General features: G+C 37.4%; 1 protein-coding gene across 2 annotated transcripts in view; it reads right to left on the bottom strand.

Annotated features, from left to right (window-relative positions):
• Positions 1-19976, bottom strand: part of TTC29 (tetratricopeptide repeat domain 29) — a 262482-nt gene that overhangs the window by 117930 nt on the left and 124576 nt on the right. For both annotated transcript variants that reach the window (XM_050789925.1, XM_050789926.1), the window contains one exon: positions 12111-12234. In XM_050789925.1, the coding sequence (XP_050645882.1) occupies positions 12111-12234 (124 nt within the window). The remainder of the gene's footprint in view (positions 1-12110; positions 12235-19976) is intronic.

The raw sequence follows: 19976 nt of genomic DNA, 5'->3' as shown, positions 1-19976 counted from the left end.
GATAAAACAGACTTTAAACCAACAAAGATGAAAAAAAAGACAAAGAAGGGCATTACGTAATGGTAAAGGGATCAATGAAGCAAAAAGAGCTAACTAGCCTAAATATATATGCACCCAATACAGGAGCACCCAGATGAGTAAGACAAGTTCTTAGAGACCTACAAAGAGACTTAGAATCCCACATAATAATAATGAGAGACTTTAACACCCCACTGTCAGTATTAGACAGATCAACAAGACAGAAAATTAACAAGGATATTCCGGACTTCAATTCAGCTCTGGACCAAGTGGACTTAATAGGCATGTACAGGACTCTCCACCCCAAATCAACAGAATGTACATTCTTCTCAGTACCACATCACACTTATTCTAAAATTGACTACATAATTGGAAGTAAAACACTCCCTAGCAAATACAAAAGAATAGATATCATAACAAACAGTCCCTCAGACCACAGTGCAATCAAATTAGAACTCAGGATTAAGAAACTCATTCAAAACCACAAATGGAAACTGAACAACATGCTCCTAAGTGACTACTGGGTAAATAACAAAATTAAGGCAGAAATAAATAAGATCTTTGAAAACAATGATAACAAAGACACAACGTACCAGAATCTCTGGGACACAGCTAAAGCAGTGTTTAGAGGGAAATTTACAGCACTAAATGCCCACATTGATAAAGCAGAAAAGATTTAAATCGACACCCTAACATCAAAATTAAAAGAACTAGAGAATCAAGAGCAAACAAATTCAAAAGCTAGCAGAAGGCAAGAAATAACTAAGATCAGAGCAGAACTGAGGAAGATAGAGACACAAAAAATCCTTCAAAAAATCAATGAATCCAGGAGCTGTTTTTTTTTAAAAAAAAGATTAACAAAATAGATAGAATGCTAGCCAGACTAATTGAGAAGACAGAATAATCAAACAGATGCAATAAAAAATGATAAAGGGGATATCACTACTGATCCCACAGAAATACAAACTACCATCAGAGAATACTATAAATACCTCTATGCAAATAACTAGAAAATATAGAAGAAATGGATAAATTCCTGGACACATATACCCTTCCGAGACTATACCAGGAAGAAGTCAAATCCCTGAATAGACCAATAACAAGTTCTGAAATTGAGGCAGTAATTAATAGCCTACTAACCAAAAAAAGCCCAGGACCAGACAGATTCATAGCTGAATTCTATCAGAGGTACAAAGAGGAGCTGGTACCATTACTTCTGAAACTATTCCAAACAATAGAAAAAGAGGGACTCATCCCTAACTCATCTTAGAGGCCAACATCATCCTGATAACAAAACCTGGCAGAGACACACACAAAAAAAGAAAATTTCAGGCCAACATCCCTGATGCACATTGATGCGAAAATCCTCAATAAAATACTGGCAAACCAAATCCAGCAGCACATTAAAAATCTTATTCACCACGATCAAGTTGGCTTCATCCCTGGGATGCAAAGCTGGTTCAACATACGAGAATCACATAACATAATTTCTCTCACATAAATAGAACCAACGACAAAAACCACATGATTATCTCAACAGATGCAGAAAAGGTCTTCGATAAAATTAAACACCCCTTCATGCTAAAAACTCTTGATAAACTAGGTATTGATGGAACGTATCTCAAAATAATAAGAGCTATTTATGACAAACCCACAGCCAATATCATACTGAATGGGCACAAGCTGGAAGCATTCCCTTTGAAAACCGGTACAAGGCAAGGATGTTCCTCTCTCACCACACCTATTCAACATAGTATTGGAAGTTCTGGCCAGGGCGATCAGGCAAGAGGAATAAATAAAGGGTATTCGAATAGGAAGAGAGGAAGTCAAATTGTCTCTGTTTGCAAATGACATGATTGTATATTTAGAAAACCCCATCGTCTCAGCCCAAAATCTCCTTAAGCTGATAAGCAACTTCAGCAAAGTCTCAGGATACAAAATCAATGTACAAAAATCACAAGCATTCCTATACACCAATAACAGACAGAGAGCCAAATCATGAGTGAACTCCCATTCACAATTGCTACAAAGAGAATAAAATACCTAGAAACACAACTTACAGGGATGTGAAGGACCTCTTCAAGGAGAACTACAAACCACTGCTCAAGGAAATAAGAGAACACAAACAAATGGAAAAACATTTCATGCTCGTGGATAGGAAGAATCAATATTGTGAAAATAGTCATACTGCCCAAAGTAATTTATAGATTCAATGCTATCCCCATCAAGCTACCATTGACTTTCTTCACAGATTTAAAAAAAATTACTTTAAATTTCATATGGAACCAAAAAAGAGCCTGTATAGCCAAGACAATCCTAAGCAAAAAGAACAAAGATGGAGGCATCACGCTACCTGACTTCAAACTACAAGGCTACAGTAACCAAAACAGCATGGTACTGTACCAAAACAGATATATAGATCAATGGAACAGAACAGAGGCTTCAGAAATAATGACACACATCTACAACCATCTGATCTTCAACAAGCCTGACAAAAACAAGCAATGGGGAAAGGATTCCCTATTTATTAAATGGTGTTGGGAAAACTGGCTAGCCATATGCAAAAAACTGAAACTGGGCCCCTTCCTTACACCTTATACAAAAATTAACTCAAGATGGATTAAAGACTTAAACGTAAGACCTAAAACCATAAAAACCCTAGAAGAAAACCTAGGCAATACCATTCAGGACATAGGCATGAGCAAAGACTTCATGACTATAACACCAACAACAATGGCAACAAAAGCCAAAATTGACAAATGGGATCTAATTAAACTAAAGAGTTTCTGCACAGCAAAATGAACTATCATCAGAGTGAACAGGCAACCTACAGAATGGGAGAAAAATTTTTCCATCTAGCCAACTGACAAAGGGCTAAAACCTAGAATCTACAAAGAACTTCAACAAATTTACAAGAAAAAAACAACTCACTTAAAAACTGGGCAAAGGATATGAACAGACACTTCTCAGAAGAAGACATTTATGCGTCCAGCAAACATATGAAAAAGAAGCTCATCATCACTGACCATTAGAGAAATGCAAATCAAAACCACAATGAGATACCATCTCACGCCAGTTAGAACAGCAATCATTAAAAAGTCAGGAAACAACAGATGCAGGAGAGAATGTGGAGAAATAGAAACGTTTGAGATACCATCTCACACCATTTAGAATGGCAATCATTAAAAAGTGAGGAAACAACAGATGCTGGAGAGGATATGGAGAAATAGAAACGTTTTTACCCTGTTGGTGGGAGTGTAAATTAGTTCAACCATTGTGGAAGATAGGCTGGCAATTTCTCAAGGATCTAGAACCAGAAATACTATTTGACCCAGCAATCCCATTACTGGGTATATTCCCCAAGGATTATAAATCATTCTACCATAAAGACACATAGACACATATGTTTATTGCAGCACTGTTCACAATAGCAAAGACTGTTCACAATAGCAAAGACTTGGAACCAACCTAAATATCCATAAATGATACACTGGATAAAGAAAATGTGGGACATATACACCATAGAATACTATGCAGCTATAAAAAAGGATGAGTTCATGTCCTTTTTAGGGACATGGATGCAGCTGGACACTATCATTCTCAGCAAACTAACACTTCTCAGCAAACTAACACAGGAACAGAAAACCAAACACTGCATGTTCTCACTCATAAGTGGGAGTTGAACAATGAGAAGACATGGACATAGAGAAGGGAACATCACACACTAGGGCCTATTGGGGAGTGGGGGACTAGGGGAGGGATAGCATTAGGAGAAATACCTAATGTAGATGACAGGTTGATGGGTGCAGCAAACCACCATGGCACGTGTATACCTATGTAACAAACCTGTATGCTCTGCCCATGTATCCCAGAACTTAAAGTATATATAAAAAAAGACTTATGTTCTTATCGATAAAAAGTGATCAAATATTTGCAATTTCATATGGTTCAACCTAATACACTGTAGTAAAAAGAAGTTTGGGAATGAGTGAACCAATTCACATTGATTTGGATAGAATTTTACTATTCGTAGAGTTGGATTTAGCTAATGAAATATTTTTTACTTTTTTTTTTTTTTTGAGGTGGAGTCTTGCTGTGTCACCCAGGTTAGAGTGCAGTGGCATGATTTCAGCTTACACAACCTCTGCTTCCTAGGTTCAAGTGATTCTCCTGCCTCAGCATCCCGAGTAGCTGGGATTACAGGCGTATGCCACTATGCCCGGTAAATTTTTTATATTTTTGGTAGAGACAGGGTTTTACCATGTTGGCCAGGCTGGTCTTGAACTCCTGACTTCAAGTGATCCGCCCGCCTTGGCTTCCCAAAGTGCTGAGATTACTATGTTTTGTTTTCAGTCACTGCAAAAGGTCATTTCGGCCAAGTCATTTGGTTAATGGCTGGTGAAAATAAATGTACCTATCCTCTAATTCGTTTACTGCTCTTACTTTCCCATGTTCATATGCCATTCTTCTTAACTGAGAATGTTGAATTTCTGAAAAATATGACCTTGATGTCACTGGCACCGATCAAATGATCATTTAAATATCTCTTCAAGAAGTCCTTCGCAACAGCTTGAGCTGCAAAAATTCAGGGTGGTGGTGTTGTCTGTCAGTGTTACCTCCATTAAAAGCTATTCTCCACAAATAAATACTGTTTACCTAGCTCTTATGAAGCATGGGGGCCAATGCTAAATACTTCGTATGTATTGTGTCATTAACTTTCACACGTCACCCTATGAGGAAAATATTATTCTTATTTTACAAATAATCACATTGAGCCTCAGAGAAAAGAGCATCTTCTGCCACCCCCAAATCTTCTAAAAATCCTCATGAAAATCTCTAAGAGGAGGATATTATCTAGGATTGATCTACATTTGTAAAGGCTCTAGGGGACAAAATTTCCTTTCTTCACTGACTTGTAACCCTTTAGGCTCCACCATCTCCTCCCTTCTGCTCATCTCTCTCCTCCTCACCCCACCAAACACACAAAAAGCAAAAACATGCATGTGCACTCTTTTGAACAGAAACCCTTATATGGGAGAATGTTTTGCAGTATAAGTCAGTTTCTAGTATTTTATGAAGGAAATGAACATAAAAACAACACAGGAACAGCTTTATACCATTACAGCAGTAGAGGTAAAACACATCTTCAACTCTGCATACCTCCGTATAATCATGAAGCTCCAAGATCGGTCAAACTGACTGAATAAAGAAATTTCTGGCAAGGTGAGGAGGGGGAGAAATAGGACTTATGTGATCATTTTGTTAGATACAGGAAGGGCACATATAACACTATGTTATATGCCCACAGGGACAGTTTAGGAGAACTGTTTATTCAAATGATTCATTCCAACCAACTTTGTTAATTTAACCAGAGTCTCTCCATATTACATCAAAAATAACTTTGGCCGGGCGCGGTGGCTCAAGCCTGTAATCCCAGCACTTTGGGAGGCCGAGACGGGTGGATCACGAGGTCAGGAGATCGAGACCATCCTGGCTAACACAGTGAAACCCCGTCTCTACTAAAAAATACAAAAAACTAGCCGGGCGAGGTGGCGGGCGCCTGTAGTCCCAGCTACTCGGGAGGCTGAGGCAGGAGAATGGCCTGAACCCGGGAGGCAGAGCTTGCAGTGAGCTGAGATCCGGCCACTGCACTCCAGCAAGGGGGACAGAGTGAGACTCCATCTCAAAAACAAAAAAAAACAAAAAAAAAACTTTTGTTTGTTGAGGTGAACAATTCTTTCTCTTTCTTCAAGGTATAAAACATAAAATTTATATGAGAAAAAAGTTACCTAGGAAAAAATAAAATGGTATCAAAGATATTTGTAAGCCAATGAAGTAAACTATAATTGAGAAACAATACAAATATTGAAGATGATGTAAATAAAAGTCACTAAAATTATAGATTTTCCTGGTAGATATCAAAGACATAGGACAAAATATATGAAAATATACAGTTAGGCCAAACATAACCATTTTTTTAAGAAACAAAAGTATAAATATCTAATTGATATTCTAATTATATTTCTGAGATTTCAATTATTTATTGTTTTAGGTGAGAGTCTTAATTAGGAAAATTAGAGACCACAAATAAGTGGACATATATATGAATTTCCTAAGTTATTTTTATATGTTATTAAGTAAAAATTAACTCATTCATTCATTCATTCATTCATTCATTCATTCATTTGACAACCACTCTGAGCCAGGCCAAATGCCAGGCCATGTAGAAGCAGCAGTAAATGGAGTTTCCACTCAAGTTTTTGAGGTGAGTGAAGTGAAAGTAGTGATATGCCTAAAATTTTGATTAGGTCTTATTTAAACTTAAAATTTTTACTCTTAAAATAGGAGCTTTATAATTAGCTAATTATGATTCTCTCAAATTGTACTTAGTATTCCACCTTTAGATACACACAATTGACATAAATAGATATGAACCTACCAGTTTTTCTAGTTTCTCTAGTTTAAAACACTACTAAAGAAATACAAAATTAATTCTTTTAAGATGCAAGCATTTGTATACATACCATTTTTAGAATGAGATTTCGCTAATGTATATCGTATTTGTGGATGTTTAATTCTCAGAGTTTACTGTTTAAATCTCTTCTCCAAAGGTTAAATACAACTTTCTACAGTTTATTTCTGTTATCAGATAATCCCTATTCTATTTTAAAATTCAGAAGATTCTAGTAATTAGAGTTGGCAATCTTAAATATGAGATTGACAATATGCATTTCCTAAATGAATCTTATAGGAAAAGAACAACTTCATTTAATTTTATTAATATCCCTGATAAGCATTTAGTGAACAATTCCAGGACAGGATCTTGATGACATCATAGACCTTGGAACAACGCTCGAATTATTACATTATAACATAGAATTTTCATGCATTATTTTGATTTTTAGTGTCTAAAATGTCACTCTGTTCAATGAGCAAGCTCAAAATGAATGAGCATTTTCTCAGTACTAAGGATAAATCATTTCCTACCCATTTTCCCTATAATTTTAGTGTTGGAACCACCATTCTTTTAAGTATGTAATTATTCTATGGTTTTATTAAGGAATGAGAACTCTTATAAACCTAGTTATTTCCTCTAAAACATTCTCATTTGACCACTTTACACTAATTATATATTTTCAATTAACAGTCCATCAAAGACCCAGAGGGGAGGATGAGTGGTCCATTTTCTATGATTACATAGTAAAAGGTAACTAACTAGGATGCAGGATATTTTTAAGATGCACTAATTCTAATTACAATTACTATAATAATTACAGAAAAGGTAACTCCAATATTTTTCCAACCATTATAATTTTGGTTTTATAATATTTTTACTTCTTGAAAATTGTTAAGAATACAATTACAATACCTTGCATGAGTAATATGAAGCCCAAAAATATTGGGTTTGCTTTTAAAGATTCAGGACAAGTTTTCAAAATGTTAAAATATTATACAAAAATGAAATAGAGGTGGGGCATGGTGGCTCATGCCTGTAATCCAGCACTTTGGGAGGCCGAGGAGGGAGGATCACTCGAGGGCAAGAGTTCGAGACCAACCTGGCCAACATGGTGAAACCTCGTCTCTACGAAAAATACAAAAATTAGGCGGGTGGAGTGGCATGTGCCTGTAATCCCAGTTACTCCGGACGCTGAGGCAGGAGAATTGCTTGAACCCAGGAGGCAGAGGTTGCAGTGAGCTGAGACTGCACCACTGCAGTCCAGTTTGGGCAACAAGAGTGAAACTCTGTCTCAAAACAACGATGACAAAATGAAATAGAAGTCTGAACTTTCACAAGTGAGAGAATACCAGTCTTAAGTGGTGTGAAACTGGTTACAAATTTATTTATTGGTTCAAGGAACTGACATGTTTTTGATCACCAATTCTGTGCCAGGTTTTTTTCTAGACACTAGAATAATAAACAAGGCAGATATAGTTCCTGCTCTCATTAAACTTATATTTTGGCCAAATTAAACAACAACAATAAGAACATAACATGGGCCGGGCGCAGTGGCTCAAGCCTGTAATCCCAGCACTTTGGGAGGCCGAGATGGGCGGATCACGAGGTCAGGAGATCAAGACCATCCTGGCTAACCCGGTGAAACCCCGTCTCTACTAAAAAATACAAAAAACTAGCCGGGCGAGGTGGCGAGCGCCTGTAGTCCCAGCTACTCGGGAGGCGGAGCTTTCAGTGAGCTGAGATAGGGCCACTGCACTCCAGCCTGGGCGACAGAGCAAGACTTCGTCTCAAAAAAAAAAAAAAAAAAAAAAAAAAAAAAACATAACATGAACAAGAAAACTATGAGAAGATAAATGCTACATGGATAATTCAAATATTCAAATACAGTAATTTTAAAGAGTGACCCAGGTGGGGCAGCTTATGCCTGTAATCCATAGCACTTTCGGAGGCTGAAGCAGGAAAATCCTTTGAGTCCAGAAGTTCAAGACCACCCTGAGCCACATGACAAAACCTGGGCCAAATGACAATTCTCTATTAAAAAAAAGAATTGGGAGGGGGCGGGGTTAGGGAGAGGGCACGGTGGCTCATGCCTGTAATCCCAGCACTTTGGGAGACCGAGGTGAGCGGATCATGAGGTCAAGAGATCCAGACCATCATGGCCAACATGGTGAAACCCTGTCTCTACTAAAAATACAAAAATTAGCTGGGCGTGGTGGCGCACGCCTGTAGTCCCAGCTATTCAGGAGGCTGAGGCAGGAGAATTGCTTGAATCCGGGAGGCAGAGGTTGCAGTGAGTCGAAATTGTGCCACTGCACTCCAGTCTGGCAACAGAGTCAGACTCCATTTCAAAAAAAAAAAAAAGGGAGGGGGCGACCTGATGGCCACTCTTTAGTTGCTAAGGGAAGGCCCCTCTGAAGATGTGGCATTGAACAGAGATCTGAGTGACAAGAAGCCAGCAATGTGAAGTTCAGAGCATTTCATGTAGAGCATTCAGCCAAGGCAAATGTTCTAAGGCAGGAACTAGCTTGACATGCTTAAAGAACTCCAAGAATGTCAATTCGCTACAGTGGGGTGGATAAAAAGGAGTAGGAAGCAATGAGGTCAGAGATAGGGGTGGGGCTATCTCATATTTTAGGACAGGGTAAGGATTTATATTTATGTTCTCAGAAGAACGAGAAGTAATGGAAGTGTGAATGAGAAATAATGGAAGTATTTTAAGCAGGGAAATTGCATTTGATTTACATTTTAAAATAATTACTTGGCCTCTTTGAGCTTATGCGGGGGTGGGAGGGAACAGAGTGCATGCAGGAAGGTGAGTTTAGGGCTTACTGCAGTGTCTAGGTGAGACAATATAGTGTCATAAACTGATGTGACAGTTGCAGAGATAGAGGCAAAAGGGTGGATTTGAGATATATATTTGGTAACACAAAGGTCAGAGTTTGCTTTTGGCTTGAATATGGAGCTGGGGGAGATAAGAATTGAAGGATTTCCAGATTTTTGGCTGAAGTGACTGGGTGGATGGATAATGTTACTATTTAAAAGATGGAGAAGACTAGAGAGGTGGAGGTTCCATTTGAATTATGTTAGAAATCCGGGTGGAGGTGCTAAGGAAGCAATTGCCTTTACAAAGTTTGGAGTCCCAGGAGAGATCAGGATTGGAGATAACAAATCTGGAAGTCATTGGCATATGGATAGTATTTAAAAGCCATGGGCCTGAATGGGGCAGATAAGAGGAGCTTGCAGACTAAAAAGAGAAGATTGCTTGGAAAATGCCTAAATAATATTCCAATGTGGTTGAGATTTAAGTTGTTAGAAGAAAAATTTAGAGAAAAAAACAGTTAAGTTCAGTTTTTAGTACATTATAGTTGAAGACATCTAAGTGAAAATATCAAATAGGTGGTGGGGTATGCGTTTGGAATTGAGGGGAAAGGCCTGAGCTTTTAAAAGGACTGTTTTTCAAAACAGAAGGGCAAAAAGCCCAACTTTTTACCCTACCTCCAAACAATACTCAAACCCAGCCCTTCTGAATAACGTGAGCATGGCTAACCTATATTTTCCTAATAACAGAAAGCGTAAGGAAAATACACTGTAAGAGGAGCAATATTTTTATACTTGCGTTTTCTTAATGTTTTTGCCAAGAGTTTATATCTCACCAGTGTGTATTTTATTCTCTGATTTTTGATTCTTGGATAAGAGTTTAATTTCTGAAGTTAAGGTACAAGAAATAATATCCAAAAGCTGTGTCAACTGCCAGAAGTTAAATTTTACCAGTTTATCCCTATTCTAATAGAAAATTTGGAGGATTCTGGGTATTTGCACTATCTTCAAATATATATGCCTTCAAATATACAACTTGATTCATACACCATATCATACTGCATATATTCATGGACTATTTCTTTTCTCCTATGCTATAGGAGAAGCTCTCTCATTAGACTGTGAGCCTCACAAGGGTTTAGGTCTTGCCTGTTTTCACCACTGTATCCTAAAAAGGAAATAAAAGCAAATACAAAATCAAGGAGAGAAGAGTCAATAAAGGCAAAGAAATGGGCAGGGAGCCAGAGGGTAGCAGAGGAAGCACACGACATGCAAAACCTGAGCACAGCTAGAGCAACAGACAAGGGAGGACTCGAAACAAGAGGGGAAACAGAGTGGTGGCCATGGGAGAGAGGGAGAGGAAGACCCGGGGGTCAGAGAGCAAGGAGGAGGGTCAAGAAGGAAGAACGCAGGAGAGAATGGAGCAAGGTGGGTAAGGGAGTCGTGGAGAAGAAGGGCCAGGACAAAAAGGGGCTTTTTAGATTTCAAGGAATAGGAGAGAGGGGAGGCAAATGAGCCCAGGGGAGAAAGAGAGGGGATGTAAGAGAAAAAGGAAATGAGATACCTTGTTTGAAAGCACTTGCTCCACTTCAGGAACTAAAGAAATATTAGTTTCACTCATTCAAATTAATTTCAAACTTGATTTCCTTAAAAAAAAAAAAAACCTAAATCCTTGTGAAATAAAGTTAATTTTATGGCAAACAACAGAATACTGTAGTGGTTGGGAAAATGGGTTTGAATACCGTTGCCACCCAGCATCATCTGAGGGTCTGGCAAAGGGGAATTGTTTGATACCACTAAGGGTGTAGAGAACAACAGAAACTTACAAAGATAATACTTCTCCTGCTGCAAAGCACTATCCTAAGTGCTTTCCACATGTTAATTTAATACTCACAATAACTTTACGAGGTGAGAATATTGAGGCACCTAGAAATTTCAGTAACTAGCCCAAGGTCACAGATCTTACAAGTGCAAGAGCTGGGTTTTTAACTCAAGCAGTGTGGTTTTGGAATTAGTGACTTTATTCACTACATACACAGACTCTCAAAGAGATTAACAGAGAGTGTATAAACATAATTTGAGACAATAATTACCCTAAAAAATGATGGATCTTATCATGATCAAAACATCAATTATAACTAGAGAAACAAGGCTCTTTCACACCATTGCTAAAGGAGAATCTGTAGTAAAAACACAAAATCACGAGAAAATACGACAAAAGTCCATTATGACCAGTACATTATACTAATAACAGCTTCTTGAATTGGATAATTTTATTTTGGACTTTTTTTGTTCTTCCTTCTGTTTTCTCTTTCATGTAATCAATCTGTTGCTAAAATTTCACTCTAAATTTTCTGCAGAATTATTTTTAGGATTGTCGTTTCTTCTCCCAAGGAAACTAGCAGGGGTGCCACAGCTGGATTAATAAAGAATTTGGAGTGAGAGAGATGAATGTCATTGGAAGCAGATAATAGCCAACAGTTATAATCAATTTCCTTTGAATTAAATATTTTAATTGCTCCTCAAATCCAATGTCAGTTAGAATCCTCACTGGATGTGAAACTATGAATCAGGGTTAGCAGCTCATAAGGAATGTCCCACATGGCCCTAAGGTATTGGAAGAGGAGGAGGAGGAGGAGGAGGAGGCATTTCTCCTCCTAGTCCTTGCCATGGGCATTAACTACATCCTGCAGTCCAGGGCCATTCTGCATAATATATGGTGGGAAGGCAAGGATAACATGAGAAGAGACTTTTAAAACAGCAAATTTCTCCCTAAACACTGCAAATTTCTCTAGAAACAAGAAACACATAGACTCACTTTTTCATTGTAGATGTCCCCAAGCATTGTACTTGCTCTCACAAAATCTAGGCTTTGAAAATTGTTTCTTGCAATTTTCACAAATTTTTTCAAGTATTTAATTGCTTCTGTCGTATTTCCTTGGCTAGAATGAATGAAATAGGACATCAATGGAGTATCATCTTACTTAATGTCACAATAAAGAGAAAGTATCTTGTGTCTTTCCTGTAGAAAATGCAAGATGGTTATCAGGATAATGAGATTTAATGTGTAAATACGAAATTAAAAATACATGGCTTGTTTTTGTTGGAGCATACATTGAGTTAAAACTGAAACTTTTAAATCCTCATGCATTGCTAATGGAAATGTAAAATGGTACATCTTCTTAACAACTTGGCAGTTCCTCGAAAACTTTAACATAGAGTTACCATATGACCCAGAAATTTTACTCCAAAATATATACCCAAGTGAAGCAAAAATATGTCAACACAAAAAGTCATATACATGAAAGTTCATAGCAGCATTAATCATAATAGCCAAGGCATGAAAACAATTGAAATGTGTATCAACTGATGAATGGGTAAACAAAATATGGTATATACCTACAATGAAATATTATACAGTCTTAAAAATGAATGAGGTAGGCCAGGTGCGGTGGCTCACACCTGTAATCCCAGCACTTTGGAGGCCCAGACAGGTGGATCATGAGGTCAGGAGATCGAGACCATCCTGGCTAACATGGTGAAACCCCCACCTCTACTAAAAATATAAAAAATTAGCTGGGCGTAGTAGCGGGTAACTGAAGTCCCAGCTACTTGGGAGGCTGAGGCAGGAGAATGGCATGAACACAGGAGGTGGAGCTTGCAGTGAGCTGAGATTGCGCCACTGCACTCCAGCCTGGGCAACAGAGTGAGACTCAAAATCAAAATAAATAAATAAATAAATAAATAAATAAATAAATAAATAAAAGAATGAGGTAGCGATGCATGTTGCAACATGGATGAAACTTGAAAATATGCTAACTGAAAGAAACCAGACAACAGAAGATCACACACCATATGAGCCCATTTACACAATATGTCCAGAATGGCAAATCCATGAGATGGAAAGTAGGCTACTGGTCGCTAGAGGCTGAGGAAAGTGGAGGATTGAGAAATGACAAATAATGGGTACAAGGTTTCCTTTTAGGGTGATTGAAATTAGATAGTGGCCATGGTTGCTCAATCCTGTGAGTATACTAAAAACCACTGAATTGTATTAAACTTTTAAAGTGAGGACTCTTTTAAATTGTAGATTTTTAAAGTCTACAATTGTTAAAGTCATAATTGTATAGCATATGAATTATGTCTCACTAAAGCTGTTTTTTTTTTAAAAAAAAAAAACCTTTTAAAAGTTTATAAAAGGTGAATACTAGCTTGTTCTTGAAAGCTTTCATTGGTAGTGGAAGCTCTGGTGTCACTAAAGTCACATATACAAGTGTTACATATCCTCACAAAATGTTCAGGAAGACATAATTTCTAGCAGACAATTTGTCATGTAGTAAGCATTAATACATTTTTGAATGAAGTAATGTTGAAAATTTGAGAAGGGAGACACATATGCTGCACACATGAAGCTAAGCATCCAGGTAAACTGTGAGAACCTTAAGGCATATAGATGTTTGGAGTCTAAGACTGTAAACTCCTGACCCTTGGATATTCCAGTAACATCAAGAAACTTTAGGAGTCTAGCAAATGTCCCAAAATTTGCTAGTTGCTGGGGAATAGGGTTCCTGTGCTTGAAGTGTTTCACTGTCAACTTGGAGAAGTAAGTGTATAAACTCATACATGGGATCAACTGTGACAGGTACTGACTTGTATATAGTGCTTTGAAACCTGGAGTACATTCATTTGCCTATCCTCATAAAAACATGTGTAGTGTTTTTGTTGTTGTTGTTGTTGTTGTTTTCTAGGTTTTCTAAATGTGACTCCAAATTCTTTTGGCTGTTTCTAAAGACTGAGCCCACCTCTCAACTGGGGCTGTTTAAAAGAGTATGTTGCAAGTTCAGAAAGTATTTTCTTAAAAAAAAATAAAAAGTAGGGGGAATACATGTGTAGAACGTGCAGGTTTGTTACATAGGTCTACGTGGGTCATGGTGGTTTGCTGCACCTATTGACCCATCCTCTAAGCTCCCTCCCCTCACTCCCCACCCTTCCACAGGCCCTGGTGTGTGTTGTTCTCCTTTCTGTGTCCATGTGTTCTCAGTGTTCAACTCCCACTTAAGAGTGAGAACATGCGGTGTTTGGTTTTCTGTTCCTGTGCTAGTTTGCTGAGGATGGTGGCTTCCAGCTTCATCCATGTCCCCACAAAGCATGTGATCTCATTCCTTTTTATGGCTGCATAGTATTCCATGGTGTATGTACCACATTTTCTTTATCCAGTCTATCATTGATGGGCATTTGGGTTAGTTCCATGTCTTTGCTATTGTAAATAGTGCTGCAATAAACATACGTGTGCATGTGTCTTTATAGGTTTACTGAATCATTTTCTGTAGGATCCTTAGGTATATATCCAGTAATGGGATTACTGAGTCAAATGATATTGCTGCTTCTAGATCTTTGAGGAATCACCATACTGTCTTCCACAATAGTTGAACTAATTTACACTTCCACCAACAGTGTAAAAGTGTTCCTATTTCTCCACAGTCTCACCAGAATCTATTGTTTCCTGACTTTTTAATAATTGCCATTCTGACTGGCGTGAGATGGTATCTCCTTGTGGTTTTGATTTGCATTTCTATGATGATCAGTGATGTAGAGCTTTTTTTCATGTTTGTTGGCTGCATAAATGTCTTCTTTTGAGAAGTGTCTGTTCATATCCTTTGCCCACTTTTTGATGGGGTTGTTTTTTCCTTGTGAATATATTTAAGTTCCTTGAAAATTCTGGATATTAGACCTTTGTCAGATGGGTAGATTGCAAAAGTGTTCTCCCATTCTGTAGATTGCCTGTTCACTCTGATGATAGTTTCTTTTGCTGCGCAGAAGCTCTTTAGTTTAATTAGATCCCATTTGTCAATTTTTGTTTTTATTGCAATGCTTTTGATGTTTTTGTCATGAAGTCATTGCCCATGCCTATGTCCTGAATGGTATTGCCTAGGTTTACTTCTAGGGTTTTTATGGTTTGGGGTTTTACATTTAAGTCTTTAATTCATCTTGTGTTAGTTTTTGTATAAGGTGTAAAGAAGGGGTCCAGTTTCAGTTTTCTTCATATGGTTAGCCAGTTTTCCCAGCACCATTTACTTAATAGGAGATCCTTTCCCCATTGATTGTTTTTGTCAGGCTTGTTGAAGATCAGATAGTTGTAGATGTGTGGTGTTATTTCTGAGGTCTTTGTTCTGATCCACTGGTCTATATGTCTGTTTTGGTACCAGTACCATGCTGTTTTGGTTACTGTAGCCTTGTAGTATAGTTTGAAGTCAGGTAGCATGATGCCTCCAGCTTTGTTCTTTTTGCTTAAGATTGTCTTGGCTATCCGGGGTCTTCTTTGATTCCACATGAAATTTAAAATAGTTTTTTCTAATTCTGTGAAGAATGTCAATGGTAGTTTGATGGGAATAGCATTGAATCTATAAATTACTTTGAGCAGTATGGCCATTTTCAAGATATTCATTCTTTCTATCCATGGAGATGGAATGTTTCTCCATTTGTTTGTTTTCTCTCTTATTTCCTTGAGTAGTGGTTTGTAGTGCTCCTTAAAGAGGTCCTTCACATCTCTTGTTAGCTGCATTCCTAGGTATTTTATTCTCTTTGTAGCAATTGTGAATGGGAGTTCATTCATGATTTGGCTCTCTGCTTGCCTACTGTTGGTGTAAAGGAATACTTATGATTTTTGCACATTGATTTTGTATCCTGAGACTTTGCTGAAGTTGCTTCTCAGCTTAAGGAGGTTTTGGGCTGAGACGATGGGATTTTCTAAATATACAATCATGTCATCTGCAAACAGAGACAATTTGACTTCCTCTCTTCCTGTTTGAATACGCTTTATTTCTTTCTCTTGCCTGATTGCCCTGGCCAGAACGCCCAATACTATGTTGAATAGAAGTGGTGAAAGAAGGTATCCTTGTCTTGTGTCAGTTTTCAAAGGGAATGCTTTCAGCTTTTGCGTATTCAGTATGATATTGGCTGTGGGTTTGCCATAAATAGCTCTTGTGATTTTGAGAGATGTTCCATCGATACCTACTTTATTGAGAGTTTTTAACATGAAGGGATGTTGAATTTTATCGAAGGCCTTTTCTGCATCTATTGAGGTAATCCTGTGGGCTTTGTCATTGTTTCTGGTTTATGTGATTGATTACATTTATTGATTTGCTTATGTTGAACCAGCCTTGCATCCCAGGGATAAAGCTGACTTGATTGTGGTGGATAAGTTTTTAATGTGCTGCTGGAATCAGTTTGCCAGTATTTTATTGAGGATTTTCACATTGATGTTCATCAGGGATATTGGCCTGAAATTTTCTTTTTTTGTTGTGTCTCTTCCCGATTTTGGTAACAGGATGATGCTGGCTTCATAAAATGAGTTAGAGGAAATTCCCTCTTTTTCAATTGTTTGGAATAGTTCCAGAGGAATAGTACCAGCTTCTCTTTGTATATCTGGAAGAATTCAGCTGTGAATTTGTCTGGTCCTGGGATTTTTTGGTTGTTAGGCTATTAATTACTGCCACAATTTCAGAGCTTATTATTAGCCTATTCAGGGATCCGACTTCTTTCTGGTTTAGTCTTGGTAAGGTGTATGCATCCAGGAATTTATCCAATTCTTCTATATTGTCTAGTTTATTTGTGTAGAGGTGTTTACCGTATTCTGTAGTGGTAGTTTGTATTTCTGTGGGTTCACTGGTGATATCCCCTTTATCATTTTTTATTGTGTCAATTTGATTCTTCTTTCTCTTCTTCTTTATTAGTCTTGCTAGCAGTTTATCAATTTTGTTAATTTTTTCATAAAACCAGCTCCTGGATTCATTGATTTTTTTGGAGGATTTTTCGTGTTTCTATCTCCCTCAATTCCTCTATGATGTTAGTTATTTCTTGTTTTCTGCTAGCTTTTGGATTAGTTTGCTCTCACCTCTCAAACTCTTTTAATTGTGAGTTTAGGGTGTCTATTTTAGATTTTTTCCACTTTCTCCTGTGGGCATTTAGTGCTATAAATTTCCCTCTTAACACTGTTTTAGCTGTGTCTTAGAGTTTCTGTTATGTTGTCTCTTTATTCTCATTGGTTTCAAAGAACTTCTTAATTTCCATCCTAATTTCATTATTTACCCAGTAGTCATTCAGGATCAAGTTGTTCAATTTCCATGTAATTTTGCAGTTTTGAGTGAGTTTCTTAATCCTGAATTCTAACTTGATTGCACTGTGATCTGAGAGACTGTTTGTTATGACTTCAGTTCTTTTGTATTTGCTGAGGAGTGTTTTACTTCCAATTATGTGGTCAATTTTAGAATAAGTGCCATGTGGCACTGAGAAGGGTGTATATTCTGTTGATTTGGGGTAGAGAGTTCTGTAGCTGTCTACGAGGTCCACTTGACCCAGAACTGAGTTCAAGTCCTGAATATTCTTGTTAATTTTCTGTCTCGTTAATCTGCCTAATACTGACAGTGGGTTGTTAAAGTCTCCCACTATTATTGTGTGGGAGACTAAGTCTCTTTGTAGGTCTCTAAGAACTTGCTTTATGAATCTGGGTGCTCCTTCATTGGGTGCATATATATTTAGAATAATTAGTTACAAATTAGTCTTGTTGAATTGTTCCCTTTACCATTATGTAATGCCCTTCTTTGTCTTTTTGAATCATTCTCTGGCTGCCCTTAACAGTTTTTCCTTCATTTCGACCTTGGAGAATCTGATCATCATGCTTCTTGCGGTTGATATTCTCATGGAGTATATTAATGGTGTTCTCTGTATTTCCTGAATTTCCATGTTGGCTTGTCTTGCTAGGTTGGGAAAATTCTCCTGGATAATATCCTGAAGTGTATTTTCTAGCTTGTTTCAATTCTCTTCATCTCCTCTGGTACTCCAATCAATTGTAGGTTTGGTCTTTTTATGAAATCCCATATTTCTTGGAGGCTTTGTTCATTCCTTTTCATTCTTTTTTCTCTATTTTTGTTTGCATGTCTTATTTCAGTAAGATGGCCTTCACACTCTGATATCCTTTCTTCTGCTTGGCTGATTCAGCTGTTGATACTTGTGTACACTTCATGAAGTTCTCGTGCTGTGTTTTTCAGCTCCATCAGGTCGTTTATGTTCCTCTCTAAACTGGTTATTCTAGTTAGGAACTCCTCTAACCTTTTATCAAGGTTCTTAGCTTGTTTGCATTGGGTTAGAACATGCTCCCTTAACTCATCGTAGGTTTTTATTACCCATCTTCTGTAGCCTACTTCTGCCACTTCATCCATTTGATCCTTCATCCGTGTCTGTGCCCACATCCCTTGGCTGGAGGGAGGGGGCTCCTCTTCCCCGTGTGGCTCTCAGGTGGGCCACCACACCACACTGCTCTTCCCTCTCTCTGTGGGTCACACCTGCCTTCTAGTCAATTTTGATGACAGAACCTGGATACTTTGGTTGCTGGTGAAGGATTCACTCACTTATTATGGTTTATTTTGATGGGAGCCCCAGCTTCTAGTAGGCCATCTTGGCCCTGCACCCACCAGTAGCATTTCTATATGCCCCAGAATGTATTTTCAATGGAGTTTATTTTTAAAAAATATTGGTAGGATTAGGGTTATCTCCTTGCATAACCTCCCAGGGTTTGAAAAACATTCATTTTCACAGGTAAACACTGATATGTTTGTAAAAATAAGTTAGATTACTTTAAAGTCAAAATGAGTTATGGTGGAATTTAGAAAGATGTAGGTTTGAATATCAGCTCGGCCTCTTAGATTAATAACTTTGATTATACTAAAGTTATGAAACTAAAGAAAACTTTTGTTTCTTCATTTTAAAAATGGCCACAAGTTGCTGTGGGATGAAAAATTGTGTAAATGTATAGTTTGGCATGTAGTAGGGATTCAATAAATGGCACTTGCGTTATTATTGTCTCTCAGTGAAATAAACAACTATCACATTGACAGCTCTCTACTTGACATTGTCTACCACAAGCCAAGAGGCAAATTCAATTTAGCTAAGCAATCCTTCCTGAAAACATTCATCATATGATGAATTAAACACTCTGATTTGAATGTATGCTCTGCAAATCAGTCACATAAAGTCCTGGTGTCTATTTCCTAAGGGGAAAATTCAAAGAGCTCACATTTTTTGTTTACTTGAATATCAAGTACTATCAAATACTTTTTTTTCTCTTATTGATAAAAGAGTGTTCTACACGTCAGAAATAGGATGAAATTTTATGTTACTGCAGCTGTGAACACAACTTTTTAAAAGTCTGTCCTCACTTTTTCATACCAAAATTATGACTGATCTTCCACATATAGGCATAGGTCAATTCTCCAGAAAAAAATATGAATTATTGGAGGACATTTTCAAATGCAGGCATAGAGTAAAATATAATGAGAGGTTCACCGATTATTTTAATTTAAATATTTGTTTTGTGAAACTAAAAGTTATCGAGAGAGCTTGAGTATAAAATATTAATAAAGAAAATATTTAGAATTTTGAGCGAACTTGTGGTTCTAGGACTAAAAATGTTCTATCAAATTGTTAATTTTTCACACTCTTTCCTAGACTATAATATTCAAGAAAAATTGATGGGGGAAAAATGATGATTTCTCTGAATATCTCTTTAAAACCTTAGGGAAAATTATGATTATTAATTATTTAGCTAAGATGGACTCGCTGAAGCTTATTTATATTCATGTTTCTAAAAACCAATATATTTTTGAAGAAAGTACATTTTCAATTAGAT

This window comes from Macaca thibetana, chromosome 5 (assembly GCF_024542745.1).
Source record: "Macaca thibetana thibetana isolate TM-01 chromosome 5, ASM2454274v1, whole genome shotgun sequence".
NCBI classification, from domain to species: Eukaryota; Metazoa; Chordata; class Mammalia; order Primates; family Cercopithecidae; genus Macaca; species Macaca thibetana.
Note: the sequence above shows the minus strand (reverse complement) of the source record. Positions and strands in the feature narration are given on the sequence as shown.